General features: G+C 56.7%; 5 protein-coding genes across 5 annotated transcripts in view; 3 read left to right on the top strand and 2 right to left on the bottom strand.

Moving 5' to 3' along the window:
- Positions 1-5,273, top strand: part of UNC45A (unc-45 myosin chaperone A) — a 10,253-nt gene extending 4,980 nt beyond the window's left edge. Inside the window, exons 9-19 of the mRNA XM_015818608.1 lie at positions 24-324; positions 495-589; positions 1,377-1,518; positions 2,322-2,462; positions 2,609-2,736; positions 3,598-3,664; positions 3,753-3,866; positions 3,973-4,088; positions 4,176-4,293; positions 4,384-4,539; positions 4,787-5,273. Coding sequence (XP_015674094.1) covers positions 24-324; positions 495-589; positions 1,377-1,518; positions 2,322-2,462; positions 2,609-2,736; positions 3,598-3,664; positions 3,753-3,866; positions 3,973-4,088; positions 4,176-4,293; positions 4,384-4,539; positions 4,787-5,050 — 1,642 coding nt within the window. The 3' untranslated portion in view covers positions 5,051-5,273. The remainder of the gene's footprint in view (positions 1-23; positions 325-494; positions 590-1,376; positions 1,519-2,321; positions 2,463-2,608; positions 2,737-3,597; positions 3,665-3,752; positions 3,867-3,972; positions 4,089-4,175; positions 4,294-4,383; positions 4,540-4,786) is intronic.
- A 531-nt stretch (positions 5,274-5,804) lies between these two features.
- RCCD1 (RCC1 domain containing 1) lies at positions 5,805-7,408 on the top strand. Its single transcript, XM_015818603.1, has 6 exons — positions 5,805-6,012; positions 6,098-6,251; positions 6,324-6,445; positions 6,544-6,840; positions 7,048-7,077; positions 7,153-7,408. Exons 1-6 carry the CDS (start codon positions 5,805-5,807, stop codon positions 7,305-7,307), a joined length of 966 nt encoding a protein of 321 aa, XP_015674089.1. The 3' UTR covers positions 7,308-7,408.
- A 919-nt stretch (positions 7,409-8,327) lies between these two features.
- On the bottom strand, positions 8,328-13,812 carry PRC1 (protein regulator of cytokinesis 1). Its single transcript, XM_015818602.1, has 13 exons — positions 13,555-13,812; positions 13,339-13,461; positions 13,016-13,255; positions 12,764-12,934; positions 12,523-12,672; positions 12,188-12,335; positions 11,967-12,103; positions 11,789-11,884; positions 11,567-11,713; positions 11,152-11,253; positions 9,963-10,064; positions 9,030-9,209; positions 8,328-8,494 (listed from the first exon to the last, which is right to left on the bottom strand). Exons 1-13 carry the CDS (start codon positions 13,810-13,812, stop codon positions 8,417-8,419), a joined length of 1,932 nt encoding a protein of 643 aa, XP_015674088.1. The 3' UTR covers positions 8,328-8,416.
- A 549-nt stretch (positions 13,813-14,361) lies between these two features.
- The window catches only part of TIPIN (TIMELESS interacting protein), a 15,174-nt gene continuing 8,218 nt past the window's right edge, over positions 14,362-21,317 (top strand). Inside the window, exon 1 of the mRNA XM_015818591.1 lies at positions 14,362-14,395. The gene's annotated coding sequence lies outside the window, so the exon portion shown is untranslated. The remainder of the gene's footprint in view (positions 14,396-21,317) is intronic.
- VPS33B (VPS33B late endosome and lysosome associated) overlaps positions 15,066-21,317 on the bottom strand; it is a 6,847-nt gene continuing 595 nt past the window's right edge. The window contains exons 5-24 of the mRNA XM_015818589.1: positions 21,221-21,288; positions 20,456-20,501; positions 20,156-20,250; positions 19,886-19,990; positions 19,456-19,552; positions 18,932-19,009; positions 18,700-18,773; positions 18,490-18,576; positions 18,315-18,405; positions 17,966-18,040; positions 17,452-17,516; positions 17,295-17,349; positions 17,162-17,208; positions 16,869-17,001; positions 16,672-16,745; positions 16,501-16,602; positions 16,320-16,392; positions 16,098-16,208; positions 15,565-15,666; positions 15,066-15,360 (exon numbers count right to left, since the gene is read on the bottom strand). Coding sequence (XP_015674075.1) covers positions 15,587-15,666; positions 16,098-16,208; positions 16,320-16,392; positions 16,501-16,602; positions 16,672-16,745; positions 16,869-17,001; positions 17,162-17,208; positions 17,295-17,349; positions 17,452-17,516; positions 17,966-18,040; positions 18,315-18,405; positions 18,490-18,576; positions 18,700-18,773; positions 18,932-19,009; positions 19,456-19,552; positions 19,886-19,990; positions 20,156-20,250; positions 20,456-20,501; positions 21,221-21,288 — 1,556 coding nt within the window. The 3' untranslated portion in view covers positions 15,066-15,360; positions 15,565-15,586. The remainder of the gene's footprint in view (positions 15,361-15,564; positions 15,667-16,097; positions 16,209-16,319; positions 16,393-16,500; positions 16,603-16,671; positions 16,746-16,868; positions 17,002-17,161; positions 17,209-17,294; positions 17,350-17,451; positions 17,517-17,965; positions 18,041-18,314; positions 18,406-18,489; positions 18,577-18,699; positions 18,774-18,931; positions 19,010-19,455; positions 19,553-19,885; positions 19,991-20,155; positions 20,251-20,455; positions 20,502-21,220; positions 21,289-21,317) is intronic.

Here is a 21,317-nt window from a genome sequence, read left to right as displayed (position 1 = left end):
GGTCGCTTGCTCTTCCTTTCCAGGGATTGGTTCCAGGACCACGGCATGCCTGGGAAACTCAGGGCCATCCAGACAGTGAGCTGTCTCCTGCAAGGCCCTTCAGAGGCCGGGAACCAGGTGCTGGAACTGAATGGCATCATGGAGAGCATTCTGGCATTGTGTGCCTCATCCCAGGTGGCTCACCAACTTGTGGCTGTGGAGGCCCTGATCCACGCAGCTGACAAGGCCAAGCGTGCCTCCTTCATCACTGCAAATGGGGTGACGCTGCTCAAGGAGATTTACAAGCACAGTGAGCGTGACAGCATTCGCATCCGGGCTCTGGTGGTGAGTAGGAGGAGCTTGTTCTGGATTAGGCTGGGTGACAGGGAGGGAGGGAGGGAGGGAGCTTGTTCAGATGCACCCCTTTCTCTCCCTTGCTTGCTTGGGACAAGGCCTTTGGTAAGCGACATCTGCCCAGTGCAGGTTGTGTGATGGATTGTTGTCTGTGTTTTCAGGGCCTTTGTAAATTGGGCTCGGCTGGGGGCACAGACTTCAGCATGAAACAGTTTGCCGAAGGCTCCACCTTGAAACTGGCCAAGCAGTGCTGCAAGTGAGTGTGGCCCTTCCTTGGCTGTGAGAGGTGCTCTACCCTAAAGACTCTGGCACCTTCAGTTCCACCTGGTCTGGCACCCTTTTGGGGAGAAGGTATCAAGCATTGCTTGCTGCTTTCACATTTGTAAATGTGCTGGATATCCAGGAGTGTGTGTGATCCAGGGGTGACATGTTTTATGCATGCTCTGAATAGTAGCTAACAGCCTGAGCAGATCTGATGTAGTTGCAATATGGACTGGATCTGGTATTTCATGATTGCTGTCATCGGCCGGTATGCTCCCACAGAGTGGGTCTCCTCAGGGTGCCGTCAGCCAGCCAGTGCCGGCTGGCGACCCCCAGGGTGAGGGCCTTCTCGGTGGGAGCCCCCACCCTCTGGAACGAACTACCCCCAGAGATCCGGGTGATCCCGGATCTCCCCTCCTTCCGCCGCGCCCTAAAGACATGGCTTTTCCAACAAGCGGGTCTGGCCTAGGGAATTTTAGTGGGGTTTTTTAAGGGAAATTTTAATTTTTAGGCCACTGCAAATATTTCCTTTTAATCTGGTTTTAAATTGATATTTACTGTAATATTGGTTTTATAAGGCTGTCAGCCGCCCTGAGTCCGGTAAGGAGAAGGGCGGGATACAAATCAAATCAAATCAAATCAAATCAAATCAAAAATAAATAAATAAATAAATAAATAAATAACTTGGCATGTTTGAGCTCTTTTTCCTAATGGCTGGAGTGAAATTCTAATGCTCCCTGCTGAATGGCTGGGGCCTTGGTGTCCCCTCGTCCCACATCTAGATGGTTGTGCAATGAGACTCTTGATGCTGGCACCCGCCATTGGGCAGCAGAAGGCTTGGCATTCCTCACCTTGGACGCAGATGTCAAGGAAGAACTTCTGGAGGACAACGCAGCTCTGCAGGCTCTGTTCCAGCTGGCACAGGTAGAGCCTCTTTGGGAGTTGAACAAGATGGAGAGGAAACTATCCCATCAGCCATATTCTAATCTGGGTGATCCTTGCTTAACCACCCATTCAGGAACTGGTCACGTTTGCGTTGGGTCTGAATGAAGGCTACTTACAAACGGTCCTTACATGTCCAGACATCATAGCGTCCTGTGGTCACATGGCCGCTATTTGTGACCTTTGCCGGCTTCTTACAAGCAAAGTCAGTGGGGTTCCCACCTCTTGGCATGGAGAGCCGTGGTTAGTCTACGCTGGCAAAAACTCAAGTGTGCATCTTTTCTGATTAGATTTAGAAAGACATAAGCTTTTATGAGTTACAGTTCACTTCTTGCTGCTTGTGAGAATGTGCTTCAGGCTGGGTGGAGTCTGTGCTCAAATCTGGATCTGCCCCTGTCTTGAAAAGTGCCATGTCAGTATCCAGAATGGCTGTATTGCACATTTGTCTGCAATAAAAGAATAACATTTTGAAGAAAAGATTGTCGTGCAGCACATTGACTGGTGGTTCAGGGGAAGACAGATTCTGCTTGAATGTTGGAAGATCCGTCCTAATGATAAGACAAGTGTGATAGTTGAAGCAAGGGAGATGGGCTGTTTCTGTCCAGTGGAAGAAGACAGCTGTCTCCAGGGATGTCAGTTTTGATTCTTGGAACACTCTGGCTTAAGCGGATCGTTTATCCAACTCCAGACTTCCAGGATATCTGCAAGTTACAGATGCTGACTGGTGAACTCAAAAGGGCTGCCTAATAAACCTCCCCTCTCCCTGCTCCTTGCTTCCATCCTAGTCAGAGAATCGGAGCTGCTTATTTGCTGTGGCCTCTACACTGGTCAACTGTACCAGCAGCTATGACTTTGAGGAACCTGACCCACAGATGGTGGAGCTTGCTAAATACGCTAAGCAGCACATCCCCGAGAAGCACCCCAAGGTGAGAAGGACAAACGCCCGGGCAGATGGAGACCAAAGCCCCGCGGGAGAGAAGGGGCTGTGCATCTTAGAGGGGGGCAGAGGTGCAGTGGAGGTTCCTGTAAAGGGCTCCCCCTCCTGTGTGCCTTCACCCGTCTCGTCTTTTAGGATAAGCCAGAGTTCGTCCACAGGCGTGTGCAGAAGCTCCTGGCCGCCGGTGTGGTTTCGGCTCTTGTCTGCATGGTCAAGAACGAGAGCCCTTCTTTAAGCCCTGCCTGCCGGGAGCTGATTTCCAGGTGAGGCTCTGCGGCTTGATCTGGAGTCCAGAGGCGAATAAACCTGGAACGGTCAGGTGGGGCTGAGTTGCTCAGTGTATGGCCTGAGTCCCTGGGGGACAGCTGGGCGCTCCGCTCTCCTGCCACAGGCAAAGATGACTTACGGCTCGAGAGACCTTCAGACATCGGCTGATGCTCCATTGATTGAACATGCCTGTGAGATACAGCTTCCCATTTTGCTGCTGACCTTGCTAGGCAGCGGTTCCTCTAAGATCCGTACTTGGGCAAAGGAAGGGAGGGGAAAGCGCTGCAGAAGACTCCTGAAAATCAGCAGTCCATGGGCTCTACGCACCTCCATAGTCCTTCCAGGAAAAGGGTCTGAAGCATCTTCTCCCTGCGGCTTATTGGAACAAACTAGCATTATGATTCATTCCTGAGACAGGAAAACATTAGTTGAATGGTCTTGGTTTTTTGAGTATGTGTGTGTGTGTGTCAGGGCCCAACAGAGACTCTAGGGATGAAAAATACAACCCAGTCTCTCTTTCTGCAGTTGCTGTTTTTTGGCCCCTCCAGGCTCCTCAGTTAAAATAAGAGTCCCATATGTTGGAAAATGGCGTTTAAGCTTACAATCCACTCCCCTGCAGGAATCTAGCTGAAAGCATCCCAGAGGAGGCCATGTCACCTCCGACTGCAGTTGCTCTCCGATGCGGCAGGGTTTCTGGATCCTGTGTGTCTTGGCCCAATGATTCGGACTGTGACTTAACAGGGCAGGGTGGAGACAAGGGCTCCTATTCGTTTGCCACTCTGTACTGGTGGGAGGGGATGTGCTTGAACCTGGCTCTGGCACACACACACACCCTCGCATGTCTTGCTGTGCTACAGGGTTTTCCTGGCCGTAGTGGATACCCCGGAGAACCGTGGGGCTGTGGTAGCTGCTGGAGGGGGGAAGGTCAGTATCGCCCCTTCCTCCTCTTGGCTTTTCCCAACAAGGGCCTCGGGCTGACCAGTCTTTTTCCCCCTTCCCTGTCACCCAACAGGCGCTCATCCCTCTGGCTCTTGAGGGGACTGAAGTGGGGCAAAGCAAGGCCGCGCAGGCTCTGGCCAAGATCACCATCACGACGGCTCCGGAGATGGCCTTTCCTGGAGAGCGGGTCTGTGCCGGCCAGCACTGGTGGGAACGGGAGGCAGCTCTCCGAGTCCTCCTCTCCCGTGAGCAGGGCAGGACTCCTGGCTGAGCTGGGCGCTTTTCTTCTGCAGGTCTGTGAGGTGGTCCGTCCCCTGGTGAGCCTCCTGCACCTGACTCGCTCCGGCCTGCAGAATTTCGAGGGGCTGATGGCACTCACCAACCTGGCTGGGACCAGTGAGAGGCTCAGGTGAGGCCTGTTTGGGTTTGGGGAGGCGGGATCCTTTGGGGGTCTGGGCATGGCTTTGGGGGCTACTTCTCCCCATGCCTCCTGCAGGCAGAAGATCGTGAAGGAAAAGGCCGTGCCCATGATTGAAGGCTACATGTTTGAGGAGCACGAGATGATTCGTCTGGCAGCCACAGAGTGCATGTGCAACCTGGCCTTGAGCCCACAGGTGAGCAGCTAAAAGCGGGCTGGGGGGTGGGTGGGTGGGTGGGCAGCTGCCCCTCAGGCCAGGCTTGACAGCCGCTCATCTTTCCTACAGGTGGCAGAGCTGTTCCTGGTTGAAGGCAGCGATCGTCTGAAACTGCTGGTTTTGTACAGTGGGGAGGAAGATGAGAGGCTTCGTCGGGCAGCTTCTGGGACACTGGCAGTCTTGACCTCGCTGCTGCCACAGATCTGTGTCCGGATTTCCCAAATGGTAAGCTTGCTTGAGACAGCCCCCCCTCATGCACACACATGGACACTTACACACACACACAGAGCTCCTGAGGGGGTGCGCCTTGCTCTGTGAGCCTGGCTAGGCTAGAGGCAGGATCCCTCTGCCACAGGCCTGCTTTCCAAGGGGCACTGCCCGCTCTGGAAGCAGGGTTGCTGCCTGGTGGGGCATCCAGTGGGTCGCAGGGGCAGGGCATGCCTGCCACATGCCTCTTGGTGCTTCTCCCCAGACAGCGGACTGGCTGGAAATCCTGCAGTCTCTGCTGCTCAGCCCCTGCACAGAGCTTCAGCACCGCGGTGTGGTAGTGGTGAGGAACATGATGGCAGCCGACCGGGAGGTGGCCACGAAGCTGATGGAGAGCGAGATGCTGGAGATCTTGTCCGTGGCGACCAGGGCGGAGGACAAGCCCCAGGTGGCCCAGGTGGCCCAGGAGTGCCTGGCTCAGGCTGTCTCTTACGGCTTGATCAAGCCCAATGCTGCAGTCAGGGAGTGAGGGCCCTCGTGCCGTGCACCTCTGCTGCACCTGGGCCTGGTGGGGCACTACTGACTGCTGGGAGCTGGCAAAGCAGGAGCTCTTGGGGGGCCTGGAGCAGCTCTCCCCCCCAAGGAAATCCTTTGTCAGAGCTGTTCCTTCAGCCTGCGCTCCCCCTGCGGAGCCTCAGCCTCCCTCTTTGCTGCTACACAACCCTTCTTCTCTTTTGCACTTTCCGCATTTTGTACACTGTAGGGCAGGGGTAGGCAACCTTGGCTCTTTTATGACTCGCGGACTTCAACTCCCAGAATTCCTGAGCCAGCTATGCTGGCTCAGGAATTCTGGGAGTTGAAGTCCGCGAGTCATAAAAGAGCCAAGGTTGCCTACCCCTGCTGTAGGGGATAATGGGACCCGTTGCATAAATAAAAACAAAAGAAACCTCTTCCTGCATCTGGTATATTCAGTGTTTGAAATGGCAGCACTTGTAAAGGAGCTCTGGGTGCTCCGGGAGAGGCAAGGGGGAGTCGCGCTTCTCGCACCCTGGCTGGGGCCGGTGGGTGGGAAAGGCCGGGGCCGGAGCAGGGCCGGGGGCGCGCCTCGGCACCACTTCAACGGCCGAGAAGTCGCCCGGCCGAGCGCGCAGGCCCCACCCCGCGGCTTCCGGGCCTGCCCGGCATTCTCCGCGGCGGCAGCGACCGTCACCTGCTTGCTGGGCTGCCGGGCTCTGCTCGGCGAGGGGAGGCAGCGATCCGGGCCGCCCGGCTCAGCCGAGCCGATGACTGCCGGAGGAAGGGCGCCCGGGCCCGCAGCGGGCGGGGAGAGCGGCTGGTTCCGCTTCGGCTTCCACTGGGGCNAGACGCACGTGCTGCTGCTGCGGGAGGAGGCGCTGGAAGCCTGGCCCGCCGCGACGGGGCCGGCCGCGCTCCTGGACGGGCAGCCCGTTTGGCGGAGGGAGCTGCGGGCGGAGGAGGCGGCGGCGGCAGGTGGGCGGCGGCGGCGGAGGGCGGGAGGGGGGCCTGCCGCGCCCTGCCCCCCTCCGCGCTGACCCGCCCCTTTGTCCCCCCCTAGAGCTGCCGCTGGTCCCCGGCGGCTACGTGGCCCCCCGGCCGCCCTTCTTCACCGCGCTGCCCGCCGCCCTCCCGGCGCGCCGGCTGCTGCTGGGCCTGGAGCACGCGCTGTTGTTGGTCGCCGGCGGGACGCTCTTCTCGTGGGGCGGCGGCAGGTGAGCCCGGGCGGGCGGGCGGGCGGGGGAGGCGGGACGGAGCGGAACCGAGCGCCCTTCCCTCTCCGGCAGGCACGGGCAGCTCGGGCACGGCGACCTGGAGAGCCGGCGGGAGCCGCGCGCGGTGGAGGCGCTGCAGGGCTTGGCCGTGGCGGAGGCGGCGGCGGGCGGCTGGCACTCGGCGGCCGTCAGCGGTGAGCGGGGCGGGCGGGCGGGGGCGGCCCCTCCCCGGGCGAGCGAGCGAGGGAAGAGGCCCCTCCCCGACGGCGACTCATCCCTCCCCCCCCCTCAGATGCGGGCGACCTGTATTTGTGGGGCTGGAACGAGGCCGGACAGCTCGGGCTGCCCTCCAAAATGTCCACCGAGAGTGGAGCAGCAGCAGCAGCCAGCGAGGAGGCCGCTCGGGCCCCGCCGAATCGCCCCCTTTGCCAGGGCAGCGACGGGCTGGACGTGGGGGCTGCGGACGGGCCCGGAGGCGACGAGGTGCCCTTCGTCTCGCTGCAGCCCTTCCCCGCCCTGCTGGACTTGCCCGAGGAGGCCGAGGTGCGGCGGGTCAGCTGCGGGTCCCGACACACGGCCGCCGTGACGGGTAAGGGGCCCTCCTGGAGCGGGCGGGTAGGCCGGTGAGGGCAAAAAGGTCACGGATACTGGCCCCGCAAAGGCCCTCCTGGCAAACCAGGGAAGATGCTCGGGCAGTTCCCACCTGGGCGGGGGGGGGGGGGGCTCACAAGGGCAGGCTTTCTCCAACCACCCCCTGCCCCCCATTACAGCCCTTCCCCTGCTGGTTTCCTTTCAGGTACCGGACATCTCTACACCTGGGGCTGGGGTAGGTAAGGTGCTGGTGGGGCTGGAGGTCTGTGGCCCGAGGCTTTGCGGGGCCAACGGTTGCTTTTGTTCCCAGGGAAATATGGCCAGTTGGGCCACCAGGATGCGGCCACCTCTGACCAGCCGAGGAGAGTTTGCTACTTTGTGGAGAGGAATCTGAGAGTGCAGGATGTGGTCTGTGGTCCGTGGACCACATTTGTCCAAGCCGAGGCTGCCGAGAGTGGGCCCTGAATGTGCCACGTCCGCCACGCGTGTCTTTGGAGGCAGAGCTGCTTCACGGAGCTCAATCTTGGCTCAATTGTCCCGGGACGTCCCGGGAGCGAGAATTGGGGAGGGGGTTGTTGTCAGTGGCCACCTCAGGCTTCCTCTGAGGTGAGCAGCGCAGATGTTTCTTAAGGGAGCCATGTTTACATATCAGAAGCACAACATTAAATGCAGAATAAAACGATCTTTTATGCAGAGCAAAGTCAGACATTTAAAGAAACCATGATCGTTAAATGGGCAGTCGAAGTGCCAGGAATGCCAGCCTCTTAGCCCAGCCGCGAGATGGGCCAGTGGGTGAAGAGGGAGGTGGTGCATGTCAGGACTGGTTCGCCTGTCACCTGCATTTTCTCCCTTGCTCATAGCTTGACAAAAGGCAGAGTAGAGATTGTGGAGTGGAATGTAATGGGAGGGATGCTATCTAGGCAACCGAGGCATCTTTTGAGAGCCTGCAGGAACACCAAGGTCACTAACGCAAGTGCTGGATGGAGAAGTGGATCTTTCCCATAAGAAGAAGTATTACTATTGGACAATGTGAATATCCAGTGGGTGGGTGGGTGGGTGGGGCGAGGGAATCTATTGTTTAATTAAGTAAGCTTTCTTGTGGAAAAATCAGAGCTGGTTTCACTTCTTCTGGGCCAATGTAAATTTTCAGTAAAGTATTATATTCTTGGTAAAATCATGTCCCAGGAGTTTCTTTTTCTGGAAATGCCAACTGGACAGTTGACAGTGCATCCTAGAGGATTCCCCGTAGTCTCTCCCCTTCCTGTGGCTAAGGTGAGCAGAAGGCCACCTGCTGAAGAGCAGGACCTGGGTGGCCCATCCACTTCAGTTGCCCAAGGAAAGGAGAGAGGCAAACCGCCACCTGCTCCCCCCTCCCTTCCCACCCCCATGAATAAGGTAGCAGGCCTGGGCCCAGAACAGCTGCTGCAGCTAGACTTTTATTCCCTGTAACATAAAACTTGGAAATCAAGTCATTAAAAACAGTTAAAAGTGGTAGCATAAACCAGGCCCCAGAAGGTCCAGTTCATGCCACATCCTATATGATGAGAGGATCCAGGGTTGGCAACGCCCCCCCTTCAGCCATCAGGATTGGAAGCTGTGGAGTTGAGGACTTGGGACGGGTGCTCAGATCTGGAAGCCTCTGAAAGTGCGTGCTGGGGAGAGAGAAGAACAATTGGTGTGAAGGATGCAGAGTCAGATGGAGCTGCCGGGGGGGGGGGGGGGGGGGGGGGGGGGGGGGGGGGGGGGGGGGGGGGGGGGGGGGGGGGGGGGGGGGGGGGGGGGGGGGGGCTTGAGGCAGTGGGGTGGGTATTTGGACAATATGCAAGGGTGTATGTTCAGAGGGGCTTTTGGTGGAAGCAGTGGCAGGGAAGAAACGGGGGGGCATTTTCTTCAGGGACAGAGCGAGGCAGAAATGTGGGCTGCCCTGCCCAAGCTTGCTTCCAGCCATGGAGCCCTGTCTTTCTGCATGTAGCGCCCCCCCCTTCAAAACTGCCATTTACAGGCAGGGCAAGCAGCAGCAAAAAGAGCCTCAGCAAGTGGGACCCACCCAGCCCCTTGGCCTTCCTTTGGCAATGGCCGACTGGCCAGAGGCCCTGATGGGGAGTGCAGCCATCTAGCGACTCCTGCGGGCGGCTTCTAGCTCCGGAGCCAGCGGGGATAGGGGGAGAAGAGGGAGAAGGGAATTACCGCAAATGCTGAATAGGTGCTGGCAACAGAGTAAATACTGCCATTGTGCTGGGCAGGGGCTGTCAGGGTACACCCACCGCTCAGAACTGTTCTGTTGAGCTGAGAGACGTTCTCCTTGTTGCGTTCCGTCTGGACTTTGGAAAGGGTCTTGGCAACCAAAGGGGTGGGGGTCCGGAGAGGCTGCGGACATAGAAAGAGGAATGGCACTTTAGGCAAGGAGTCAGAAGATTAAAGGAAGGGGCACCGGAAAGGCCACGTTTGACAAAGGTGTTAAGCTTTGGTGGACGGACCTCTTCTGGGAATTTGTGGCTGCCATTCTCCATTTCCCCCTCCTCCGACTATTGGTCTGAAGGCATTTCCAAGCCACCCAGCCCCTACTGCGGGTGTGTGCCGTGTGGGCTCTATGAGCTCTGGTGTCCCAACGGTCATGTTGCTTTTGCCTTCTGCATAATTTTGTTTGCATTCTGAAAACTTGAGCTGCAGACGGCCTGCGCCACAGCTCAAGGGCTGGATTTGGGCAGGAGCCCTCCTAAGCAAGCTAACCTACTCTGAATCCTGGGAGGTATTATTTTGGCCAGGATGCTTGCCAAGTGCCAGCTGCACCCGAGGCCCTTGCAGCACGGAGCGCTGCAATTGTTTCAGGCCAGCTGACCACACACGCAAAGGCAGGCTGCTGCTTAGCTGTGGTTGCAGGACCTTTTGAGACCCTTCAACTTCTCCAGGAAGCAATCTCTGCGTTCTCTCTCGTTTCTAAGCAGTTTATTCTGTTACAGTTCTCCCTTTATTCTGTATTTTTTCTACTCCTGGGTTACACTTTGCCACTTTTGCACTTGCCCAGTTCCCACCGCTTTCTCCTGCCTCTTGGCCTTCTGAAACAGCTGGGAATGGGACCGGAGGCCGCCTCCCTCCGGACCCAAGAGGTCAGCTCTTTACCTTCCCTCCTGACAGGGGTGTGTGGCATCCAGGGGAATTTAGCACTGAACCTCTCAGGGCTGAGCGGATGGTGCTGTTGGGAGTTGTAGTGGTAATGTTGAGCTGCAAGGAAAATCCAGGTGTTAGCAAAGAAAGCGGTCCCTGGTGCAGAGCAACACAAATCCGATGGCCGTTTCCAGGGGAAAGTGCTGCTAATCAGTTCTCACTTTCAGATCTACGGCATGTCTTTACATCACAATACCTTCAGCTGCACAGAAAACGGATCAGAAACCTGATCAAGGACATAATTTTACTGTGTCTCATACTGGCAGACTCAGAATAACAACAGAACAACAGAATAAGGGAGTTGGAAAGGGACCTAGGAGGTCTTCTAGTCCCACCCACCCCCCGCTTGAGCAGGAGACCTTATACCACTCCAGACGAATGGCTGTCCAATCTCTTCTTAAAAATCTTCAGTAATGGAGCCCCCACAACTTCTAGAGGCAACCATAATTAATTGTTCTGTGGGGAAATTCCTCCTTAGTTCTAGGTTGGATGCCCTTCTGATGAACTTCCACTCAGTGCTTCTTGCCCTGCCCTCAGGTGCTGTGGAGAATAGGTTGACCCCTCTTATTTGTGGCAGCCCCTCAGATACTGGAACCCTGCTATCATGGCATCACTAGTCCTTCTTTTCACTAAACTAGACCTACCCAATTCCTGCAACCGTTCTTCGTATGTTTTAGCTTTACAGCCCCCTAATCATCTTTGTTGCTCTCCTTGAAATGTGTCCCTGCACAGGAATGGATTGTATGCTTCTGCCACCTGGTGCTGTGTTGCAGGAGGCTGGGGGCCTTTCCCAAGGAACTCGGAGGCAGATCAGCTCAGATCAACTCCGAGTCACTGGTGGGCAGAAAGGGGCCCAGCAGAGACCCTCCCATAACCTTTCCAAGATAGCAGTTATGCAGTGTGCTTTACTCTGGCAAGAATGTCTTCTCCTGGTGAACAGCAATAAAGAAACTAACCCAGGCAAAACTCTGAAGCTTAGAAAGCAGCCATGGGAGCAAAAGGAAAAAGCTGCTGCTTGGATAAGCTTAGAAAACTGGGAAGAGTGGGAGGGATGACACTAAAGGGGAAAGGAAGAAAAAAGCTGTCCCGCATTTATATACACGAGGTAAAAAGGCACACCTGACTTCTGGGCGGCCCCACTTACTTTTCGTGCTTTGCCAGGTGTAGTGATACCCAAAGCCCGTCTCTTGGTGGGGGTGCTGCCATAGAGCATCTCCTCCTCTGTCTGTCGGGACTTTTTGAGTTGCTGAAAGACAGAAGGGAGTGGAATAGGCTAAGCAGCAGCTGACAGTAACCTCAAGCAAGATCTGAAATTGACTGATCTCTTAATTCATCAGAGAGATGGACCAACTGCTTGGCTATCACCCTTGGAATCAGAGGGCAAGTCATAAATTGGGGGAGGAAGACACTGCAGGAGGGGCTGCGAGGCCCTGGCTGCCCTCTGGCTACAGGGACTAAGCACCCTCATCGGTCAACAGGCTTGCTACACTTGCTGGACAAGATAAACCGACGACCGTCTGACCAGGAAGATGGCTGGAATCCTGAGGCTGCCAACTCACCCGCTCCTGCCTTTCCTTCTCCTTCTCCAGATGATGGAGGCGCCGCTGCTCGGTCACGTGCTCCATGAAGCGCTGCCCGCTCACCAGGAAGTCCTGAGCATGCTCTTGCTCCCACAGTTCAACGCGGACCCTCAGTTCCTCCTCCAGCTGCACCAGAAGAAGGCAGTTTAGGTAGGGCTGCCAGAGGCCCACGAGACTGGGAGAGTGACTGGGACCACTTGCCTTGGGAAGGGTCTTCTGCAGCTTGGCGCGCAGCTTCTCTTCTTTCAGGAGGTTGCCTCCTCGGTTGGTGAAGCGACTTGGGTCGGTGGCCTTTTTCTACGGGGAGGAAAAGGTGAGGATCTCCTGCTGCTTGAAGAGGCAGCTGAGCCCATCCCATCCCATCCCATCCCATAATTACCTCGAGCTCCTGAAAGAGACACCAGCTCCTCTTCCACTTGTGGATTGCTTCAAAGAGCTCTTGATGCGTCTCATAATAATGCTTCAGTCGCACAAACTCATTGTTGTGTTGCTGCAACAACTCTTCAGTGAAGGTGTCTGTGAAGGAGGAAAGCACGAGGGATGGCAGGAAGGGCTACTGAAGAGGGCCACACTCGCCCCCAACACCGGCCCCCAACCCACCTTCATAGAAGGGGCCAAAGGAGCGCCGCTGCTCTTCCCCGAAAAAGCACTTGTCCCAGTAGGTGGCCAGCTCAGCCCGAATGGCCTCCACCACCTTCTGCAGGTTCTGGCACTTCAGTTCTTCCAAGCGGTCGACTTCCAGGCGCAGCTAAAAGAGGCAGTGCGGAGGAGAGTCGAGGCAATGAAACACAAGGAAGGGAGGCCTTATCGGATGCACACCATGCTTCCATGGCAAGGTGGCAACCTCTCAATGGGAATGTAGGGGAGAGTGCTGCTCCTGGACCCCCAGAAACCGACAGGGCCCTTGTGCCCAGGAAGGAAACCCAGCCTCTTACAGCGTTCATAATGCTGGCTCTGGAGCCCTCCATGTACGGAGCGAAGGCGTCTCTCTCCTCGGGAGGCACCTGCAGCCAGTCCCAGAGCATCAGGATGCGGGAGCGCATCTCTTCACATACGGCCTCTTTCCGAGTTCTCCTGTCCTCCAGCTGGGAGACAGCAAAGGAACAGCCTTAGGTCCAAGGAGGACTCAAGGAAGGTAGGCGGGTGCTTCCCCTGCCCACAGCCCCTTCCCCCAACCTGCTGCAGCAGATCCTTCAGGGCAGCCAAGTTATCCAGGGAGAGGCAGAAGACGCCTGCGTTCTGGCACACGACCTCTTGCTCAAAGGCAGTGCTGGGCTGCTGCTCCAGCTCCTCCATGCAGAGGACAACCTGCTGCTTCAGGCGGATGAACTCTGCCTGCCGGTTCTCCTACAGGGAAAGGAAAGGGTCAGCACCCAGCTGCCCCGCCCTACCGGCCCATCCGCCCGCCCCTTGGAGACTTGCCCAGACCTTCTCAGCTGCCAGCGATGCCAGGTGGCGCCGGAAGTGGTCCAGCTCGGCCAGGGTGGGCACAGCCTCGCCACTGCCGATGCTGCTGTAGGGCGCCCGTCCGAGCAGCCCGGCCAGCTCCCGGTCGCGCTCCTGCAGGGCGCGCACCTCCTGCCGCCTCTCGCGCTTCTGCTTGAGCATCACCTCCACGCGGGTGCGTAGATCCTTCTCCAGCTGCAGGATAGTGGCCTCCTCCGCCTCCTGCAAGACAGGCAGGTGACAGGCGGGCTCGGGAGGCGGGGGGGGGCGCGCGCGCCGGGGGTGGGTGGGCACCGTGGACTCACCTGGAAGGGCGCCAGCTGCAGCTCTTGGCACAGGGCGGCCAGCTCCCTCCGGCACAGCTCGATGCTCTTCAGCAGCCGCTCCCGGAGGCTCTCCTCCTCCACCACCATCCGGTCCAGCAGGTCCTGCGCGCCACCGGACAGAAGAGCGCGCTTCAGCCACCGGCCGCCCCGCCGGCCCGGCCCCGCCCCAGCCCCAGCCCGCCCCGGCCTGCTCACCTGGACGTGCCTCTTGACCACCTCCGTGCGCTGCAGCCGCTGCTCCTCCGGGATGCCGATCTCCTCCCAGATGCCGCGCAGGTGTCTCAGAGCCTGGGTCAGGCAGGCCACCGACTCGCCGGCCAGGAGCTCGCTGCGCCGGGAGGGAAGCGGGACGGGGGCCGTCAGCTCGGATGCCCCCGGCCCGTCCCCCCCCCGCGCCCCCCCCGCCCGCCGCCCGCCCGCGTTCCCCCGGCCCGCGCCACACCTGCGTCTCATCTCCGCCGGCCGGGCGCTTCCGCGGCCCGCTGCAGCTCGGCGCCGACCGTTTCTGCTCGGCGATTCAAACCCCCGCCACACTGCCATTGGCTCCGTCCGAGGCCCCGCCCACAGGCGTTCTGCTACGGCCAATCAGGGCGCGGCGGCCGCCGGGGGCGGGGCCATGTCGGCCAGCTCTGCCAGGACTCTTCAAACTTGACTTGTGGACTTCAACTCCCAGAATCCTCGGCTGAGGAATTCTGGGAGTTGAAGTCCACAAGTCGTGAAAGGGCCGAGTTTGAAGAGCCCTCAGCTATGCGAAGGGCGCCTTCCAAGGCCGAGCCCGGGTGACTGCAGGGAGGGGCGTTGTGGACATCGCCCGGGGGGCGGCACCGCTCTTCCCCCTCATGGAAGCCCCGCTCCCCCATCCTGCTGCAGCTCCTCAGGGCCGGGCCTGCTTGTGCGGGTTGGGCCGACGCTGCGCCTTAGTCGCCTCGCCGTCTGTCGGAGGCGTGAGAACCGTGTGGTGAGCAGCCTAAGGTGAGAAACCCGGAGAGGCCGACTTCTGTCCAGCCTGGGGCGACGCTGGGCCAGTGAATGCCAGGTAAGGAGACGGCGGCGGCGGCTTCAGAAAAACGTCTTAAAACCTTGCCAAGAAAAATGCAGGGCCCGATCCCGAATCCGACACGAACGGACAGACGGGGGAGGGGGGGGAGAAACGTTAGTGAAAGCGGTCAGAGCAGGGGGTCTTCCAACTTGGCCCTTTTATGACTTGCGGACTTCAACTCCCAGAATTCCTCAGCCAGGCATGCCTGGCTGAGGAATTCTGGGAGTTGAAGTCCGCAAGTCATAAAATTGCCAAGGTTGAGGACTCCTGAGGTAGGGAACAAATAAGTTTGCCTGAAATCTGAGGCCATTGAAGGCATCCGTGTGAAAAGAAGTGTCCTGCCCCTGAAGACGGGTGAGCCCAGCCCTTCTGCTCTGTGGATCCCCACCTCGCCATTTCCCCCATGGCTGAAATTCCCTGAGGCTGTTGGACTCTTTGTAATGTTTTCTGCCCTTCCCAATTGCCGCCCCACAATTGTGGTGGGTCCCCCACCCCCTATTTCCATTCAGTTTGGTTTGGTTCAGCTTCTGCTAGAAAGGAAACAATGGCTGGGCCGGGTTTCTGATTTGGGATTTGGGGAAGGGAGAGAATGAGGGCGAGGGGGCACAAAGGAACAGGAAGCCTTGCATGATAGGCAAAAATTGACCGGTAGCAATTACTTCAATTAATGTTTTATTTTGTTCTATTCCTGTGGTTTCTGGGAAGATGTTTATGCACATTATACACGGACCCATTTGTTGCAGAAGAAAAGGATAGCTGAAGGCTGAAAATATGGGGGGACTGGGCCGTGTAGGGTTTTTCCAGTCTAAAGAGGGTTTTTCTTCATCCACTTTTCCTGGGCGAGGAGAAAAGAGCTGTCTGAAATTCTGGGCTTTCTTCCTTTCACTGAAGCCATTCTAATTTCTTTTCACTGCTGCACATTTCGTTGCCTTGCTAGACACTTCCTCTCCCAAGGAAAGTTCCTGTTTCCAAAGAGGCATCTTCCGATTAATAAAAAACTCCAACAGAGGGATCACAGCAGCTCCCAGTGGAAGACCAGAAGGGGAAAAGTGCTCCGTACTTTCCTTGTCCCCGGTAGGGTAAATGACAGTGATTCTCCAACTGATGGGAACATGGCCTCTCCCTGGCTGGGCAGAACACCAAGGTATTTTCAAGCATCCCTTCACCTCTGGGTTGCCCTTGATGCAGTCACATCCTCATCTCCATGGTGGATTCCAGCAGGCGAGCACTGTTGGTGATGGCCGTCGTCAAGATTATGAACCGGAGCCCTGGTGGGGAGGCAAGCACCAAAGGTAACCCTGCAGAGAACAAACGCCTTCCCTGACCTGGAGGGTGGGGTGGCAGTGATGCTGAGACCCTGGCTCAAGCCCCCTGTCGACCTAACCTATCTATCCCATGGGACTGTGAGAAGAACTTGACCTCCTGAAGGAAGAGCAAGACAAAATCCAAAAAACTCCAAATTTAGTCCCCCCAAAAGCCTAGCAGGAAGCTACTACGTAATTGGACGCTGAAGGGAAACTAGTTACAAAAAGCTTACTTTTTCTCTCAATTTGCTCACTTCCAAAATGGCTAGAAGCAGGGCCCTCGCTTCAATCTAACTTTCACCACCACCACCACCACCCCGTTTATATGCAGGGGCTTGGAATTTTCCACCAGGCAGGTCCACTAGCAATTGCCCCAGTTTGGGGGCATCTCATACCTCTTTCTTTGCCAAGGAAGCGGAGAGCGGCAACTTCAGACAAGGTGCAGCCTCCTAAGAAGACTGCCAGGACGACTTGCTGGGGGCCTGGAAGCCGAGGCTCTTCCGCACCTGCAAGGAAAACACCCCTAAATCCATGCCTCCAGATCAGTTGGAAGATGCATGCTCACCCCCGGAAGCAGAACGCTGAAAAAGGAGCAGCGGAGCTGGCAAGCCACTTGCCTGTGACAAACTCATGGCCCCCAAGCAGCCTCGCCACCTCTTCCAGGCCCAGCCAGCTCCTGCGCTCCAGCACCTGAGACAGAGGACGGAGTCAAGCCAGAGCTGCCAAGGAGGGGGGGGGGAAGAGGAGCCCCCCCCAAACTCCCCCGTTAGTCCCAGCAGTTCAAAGGCTCTTAGGCACCTGCTCCATTATCTTGCAACTGAGGGGCACATAGGCGCCACTGAACACGTAGGCCATGTCCCGGGGCACTTTCAGGTCGTATTCTCCATCCCCACATGGGATCTGCAAGGAAACAGGTGGTCACAACTGGAGGCCTCTTCCCTCCCTGCCTTAACCGAATCACGAACTCACCAGGCCCAGTTTCTTGCTTATAGCTCGGAAATTGTTCTTCCTGGCCAGGGAACTGAAGGCATCTGACAGCTTTTCTGGGGGGGAGGAGGAGAAAGAGGGGGAGGAAGGCAAAAGGGATCTTGAGGACTGAAGACATCCATCTCTTTGTCCCTCCCCAGAAGGAACCGGGGCGCGACGGAATCCCAAAAGTCCCTCACCTGCCGCTTTATCCGTCACCAGCTTGCTGACTTTGTTCTCTACAGCCGTCAGAGTCTCACCGGAGACTTGCTCCGTCAAGAGCCCCAAGTGCTTCAGGTTGTGGAAGGTCAGCAGGTGCTCTGGTCCGTAACTCTGCCAGCGGGCAGGGACAGGCACCGCAGCAGGACAAGGGACAGGCGCAGAAAATGGTGAAAGTAAGTGAAAGCCCTGGGGCGGGGGCAGAGCTGCACCTCCAGAAAACTGACTCGGGGCCTCTCTACCACCCAGGGAAGGGCCCCGTGTCTGGCCTCACCTGCAGGTACTGGGTTTTCAGGGAGCGGTAGTCCTTGGGAGAAAGTCCTGGGGAAGAGGAGAAGCTGGGGGGGGTCAAGGCACACAGCAGGGGCTGCCTGACCCAGGCCTCCCTGCCCTGAGCCAGAACCCACCATTCTCCGTGATCGACAGCAGGCACAACATCCTCAGACTCTCAATCGGGGTAACCTGTCCCAGGAAGAGGGCGGGAGAAGCTGGTCAACGAACAGCTTTCCCCAGGCCTTGGCTCGGGCCGCTTCCTCGCTCCCCTGTGATCCATCCTCCTCTCACCTGCCGGTCGATGTGCTCTTCGATGAAGCTGATGCTCTCCCGGACATCAAACCCTTCCAGAAGGGCTGCCAAGCAAACAGAGCGATGAGAGCAAAGCCAGGCCGAGGCCCAGCCTCTCTCTCACCTTCCTTGCTTGCTGAGAACCCACGCACGGCCTCTGGCTCCCAGCACCTGCCCTCATGAGGCCCCTCCAGCTACCAGAAAGCAAGCAGCCAATGCCCACAAGCCATCTGCCAAAAGCAGCCCAACCGTCTCGTTGAGAGTCTTCAGGAATTAGGCCGATGCCCAAGGCTGGCAGGAGGGGGACCATATGGAGATTCCTAAGATCAGCACTCAATGCACACCGATTCCAACCTTGCCTTTTGGGGTAGGGTTATGCGAAGCCCAGTGAGCCAAGGAAATGTAAAGGCATTTTAAAAAGTCTTAACTAAATCCTTGATGCCCTCCCACGTTCAGTAACCAACTCCGACCCCATAATCGCATTCAGCCAGTTTGCGTGAACATCCCTTCTCACCATGTTCCGTCTTCAACAATTCCTGGAAATCTTGTCTGGTTTTCTTCTTCATGATGGACTCGCAGGCCCCAATATCTGCACATATAAGGGAGATGGTCAAACCAGGAGGGGAAAAGTATTTTCTGGAACACGCCTATCAGCGAATCATCCAGCGTTGAGTCTTAACAACTAAAAACAAGTAAAAACGTCTTGAAGCCCTCCTGCTGGGACCAGGCCAGAGATGAGTTTTACAGGACGGTTGCAAGGATTGCTCTGCTGCCTGCACCTGGCTGGGATGGGGCCATGCCTGCAAAAAGGGCCCAGGGAGGTTTTGTTGCTAAGATTCCTCTGCCCGGCTGGGAGGACTTACGGAGACTCAGCAAGCGATGTTCTTGTTTCAGGCCCTTCAGTTCTTGAGAGACAAAGCTCTTCATTTGCTTGATATCCATCCCCCGCCGTCGCTGGAAGAGAAACATTTCCTACAGGCTGGGCCAGCCACAACTCTACCCCTCGTGGCCCTGATTGCCCCATTCTAGCCTACGCACGTCATACTGGGCTTGCAGGTTCCGGGCCTTCTGACTGAGGAGACCAAACACGTTGGAGAAGTGCTCGTTGCGAATTTCGTTGAACACCTGTGGAGAGAGGCAGGCCAGACCAGGGTCACCCAGGGAAGCCCCTCACCACTCTCCCAGCCATCAGGCTCCTGCTCTCAGAAACCCCTGAGCTGCTTTCGTCCCAGAGCAGAGAAAGCTTACCTTGTCCTGGGAATTCAGCAGAACTTTAATGCTTTGGTCAGAGGAGGTAACATCTGGACCAAAATCCACACTTCCTGCAGAAAGCGGGTTGCTCAAGTCATTACCAGGGCCCTCTCATTAGTTGCCCAGTAGTTATTCTGGAGGATGGCAATCTCTGGACACCTCCAATCCAGCCCTCAGAAACTGGAAGGTCAGAGGCCAACGCCAGAGGCTCAAGGCTAGGGAGGCTCACCACATTTTATGCGGAAGGTGTCATCCACCAGGCCTTCATAGACCACCTGAGAGCAAAGGGCTGTGACGTAATCCACATCTAAAAAGAGATAAACACGAGGCGCCTCTTGTAACAAAAGTCCCGGCTCAGAGGCCAAAAGCAGCATCTACAGGCAGGGTAGAAGGACAGTCATCTGAAACGGGAGAACAGCTGCCGCTTGGTGCAGACACAGGGCGCTCCCAGGACCGAGCAGACTGTTTTGTCATTCTGTCTACCAATTTCAAGCTCATCGATAAACTGCTTGCTCAAAATAAGGCACAACAGCCGCTTCTCTCTGAAGTTCCTGTGGCACCGGAGTCCTCTTCCTTTCCAGGACATATGAAGCCAAGAACCAAAGTCTGTGGGAATCACTTTCTCTCTTACTCACTTCCAAAATATCTCCCCCACCCCAAACTTGTGGAAAGCTGCTAGGCAGGAGCTCCCACTGGAATCAAGGAAGGTCTCCAGGCAGGATACTCCCCCCCTTCCCTCTCCCCCAGGCACACCTCTGTCTATGAGGAAGATGTGGCCAATCTCTGGTTTCCGACCCATGTTGTCAGCCTCGCTCTCTTCAGCTAGTTCACGCCAAAGCTCATGGACCATCTAGGAGAAATGAACCCCTTACCCACTGCCCTTTGCAGGACCCCCCCAGGATACCACATCAAAGGCAGGACTCCTTGCCAGGTCCTCTCCTAGTGACAGGCACCTGCTCTGTCACGTCAACAGGGAGCCAACTAAGAGCAAAGCTTTCAGGAAAGTTTTCGGTAGCTTTTGCATAAACAGGACCGCATTTAGTCGAAATGTGTTCTGGGGCCACCCTTTCCTGCTTCCAGCCCAACCGTGGCTAAGCCAACAACAGGCTCCCTAGAGCCATCTCTTTCTCTGGGGCACATGATCTCTAAACAAGCCCACCCGCCTGGGCTGACCTGGCCGCACCTTGGCACACCGCCCAATTCCATAGGTCTTGGTGAATGGGCCGAAGAGAGAGTTCATCAGCTGCAAAGCCTGGGCCACTGTGCTGATCCACCGCTGGTCCGCTTCCTGCAAGAGTAAATGGAATACGGCCATCTTGGAATGACTGACTCTCGGAAACCCAGAAATCTCTTCCTCACCAACACAGCCTCCAAGATACTGGTGAGGCAGCAGACATCTACCAAGACATGCATCAAAGCCAGCATAAATGGCCTTGCCGAATATAATACTAACCAGAAAATAATCCCGGAAGAACTCTGGCAGCTCCATGCTGATGATATCGTTATCCAGAGGGAGGAGGGAGAAGGACCACTCATCCCAGGTCACATCTAGAGAGTCAGAGATAGTGTTTGAATGCCTGTTCCCTTATCTGCCTTTCACAACCTGAATGAACAGCCAGAGGTTTGAGTCTAGAGGAAGGGAGACCAGCAGAACCATCCCCTCCCGTCTATTTCCAAGCCCCTTCTCCCCGTACGTTTGGACTGAACGGAGGCATCCAGCTGTGCTGCACTGGACCCAGATCTCAAGACTTACCACCATAGATCCCTTCCTCCTCCAACACCAGCTCACATGCGTAGAACTGCAGGAGAAGACAGACAGCTTCAGGTAACCTTGAAAGTGCCATACGTGGAAGCCTCAAGGGCTTCTTAATCTTTCCTGGCCAAGGACCCTCTATGGCGCAAACGCTCTTTACCAGCTGAGGCTCAATAATCCAGGCAAAGATAACTGCAAAGATGCTGTTGGTGCCACCCTTTGAGGCAGTCAGGGCCTTTCTAGCCAGTACCACACAAGGCCTTCCCCTGAAGATTGTTCCTGGAATCCATTAGAGTGTTTTTCTAAATTTTCTAATCATGCGGCTTTTAAGGCAGAGGAAAGGGGGATTCTGCTAGGAGGCCGTGGGAGTCTGATGTACTTAAATGTGAGCTGACAGGCTGACCACACACGTCATCTTGGAAGACTTGGCTGAATTCAGCTGCTGGATGTCACAGGGGCAAGACAGGCAAGGCAAGATAACCCCCCCAACCTCCTTCCAGGACTGAGTGGCTGCCTTATTATCCCAAAGGCTCAGCACCAGCCACTTGCTCAGTACCTGGGGCAGCTTCTCTCTTGCTCTCTTCCTCCTTCTCAACCTGCTTAGGGAAAAGCTTCATTCCGACGTTCACGAAATACCTCTACAAAGTTCAAGCCCATGGCCACACACACACACACCCCGTCGGGAAGCCTTTCACTGGTGGGCAACCAGGCTTATCCAACATTCCCAACTGCCTCTTCCCACCCCCCAACACCGGCGAGCCTCACCTTCTGGGGGCTGAAGATGATCTTGTATTTGCGCGCCCGACCGGCCGCTTTGTCGGCGTTGACCAACTCTGCAAGGACCACCGAGTCAGCCGCGTCC

Source organism: Protobothrops mucrosquamatus, unplaced genomic scaffold (genome assembly GCF_001527695.2).
Source record: "Protobothrops mucrosquamatus isolate PMUCROS unplaced genomic scaffold, P.Mucros_1.0 scaffold768, whole genome shotgun sequence".
Classification (NCBI taxonomy): Eukaryota; Metazoa; Chordata; class Lepidosauria; order Squamata; family Viperidae; genus Protobothrops; species Protobothrops mucrosquamatus.
This window is presented reverse-complemented; position numbering and strand designations above follow the sequence as displayed.

Coding starts and splice junctions, on each gene's coding strand:
- PRC1 (XM_015818602.1), bottom strand. CDS start 13,812: ATGAGACGCAGGTGTGGCGCGGGCCGGGGGAACGCGGGCGGGCGGCGG. Junction 11,254..11,566: donor AGAAGGAAAGGCAGGAGCGG/GTGAGTTGGCAG, acceptor TCTGTCTTTCAG/CAACTCAAAAAGTCCCGACA. Junction 9,210..9,962: donor CACCCCTGTCAGGAGGGAAG/GTAAAGAGCTGA, acceptor CTATGTCCGCAG/CCTCTCCGGACCCCCACCCC.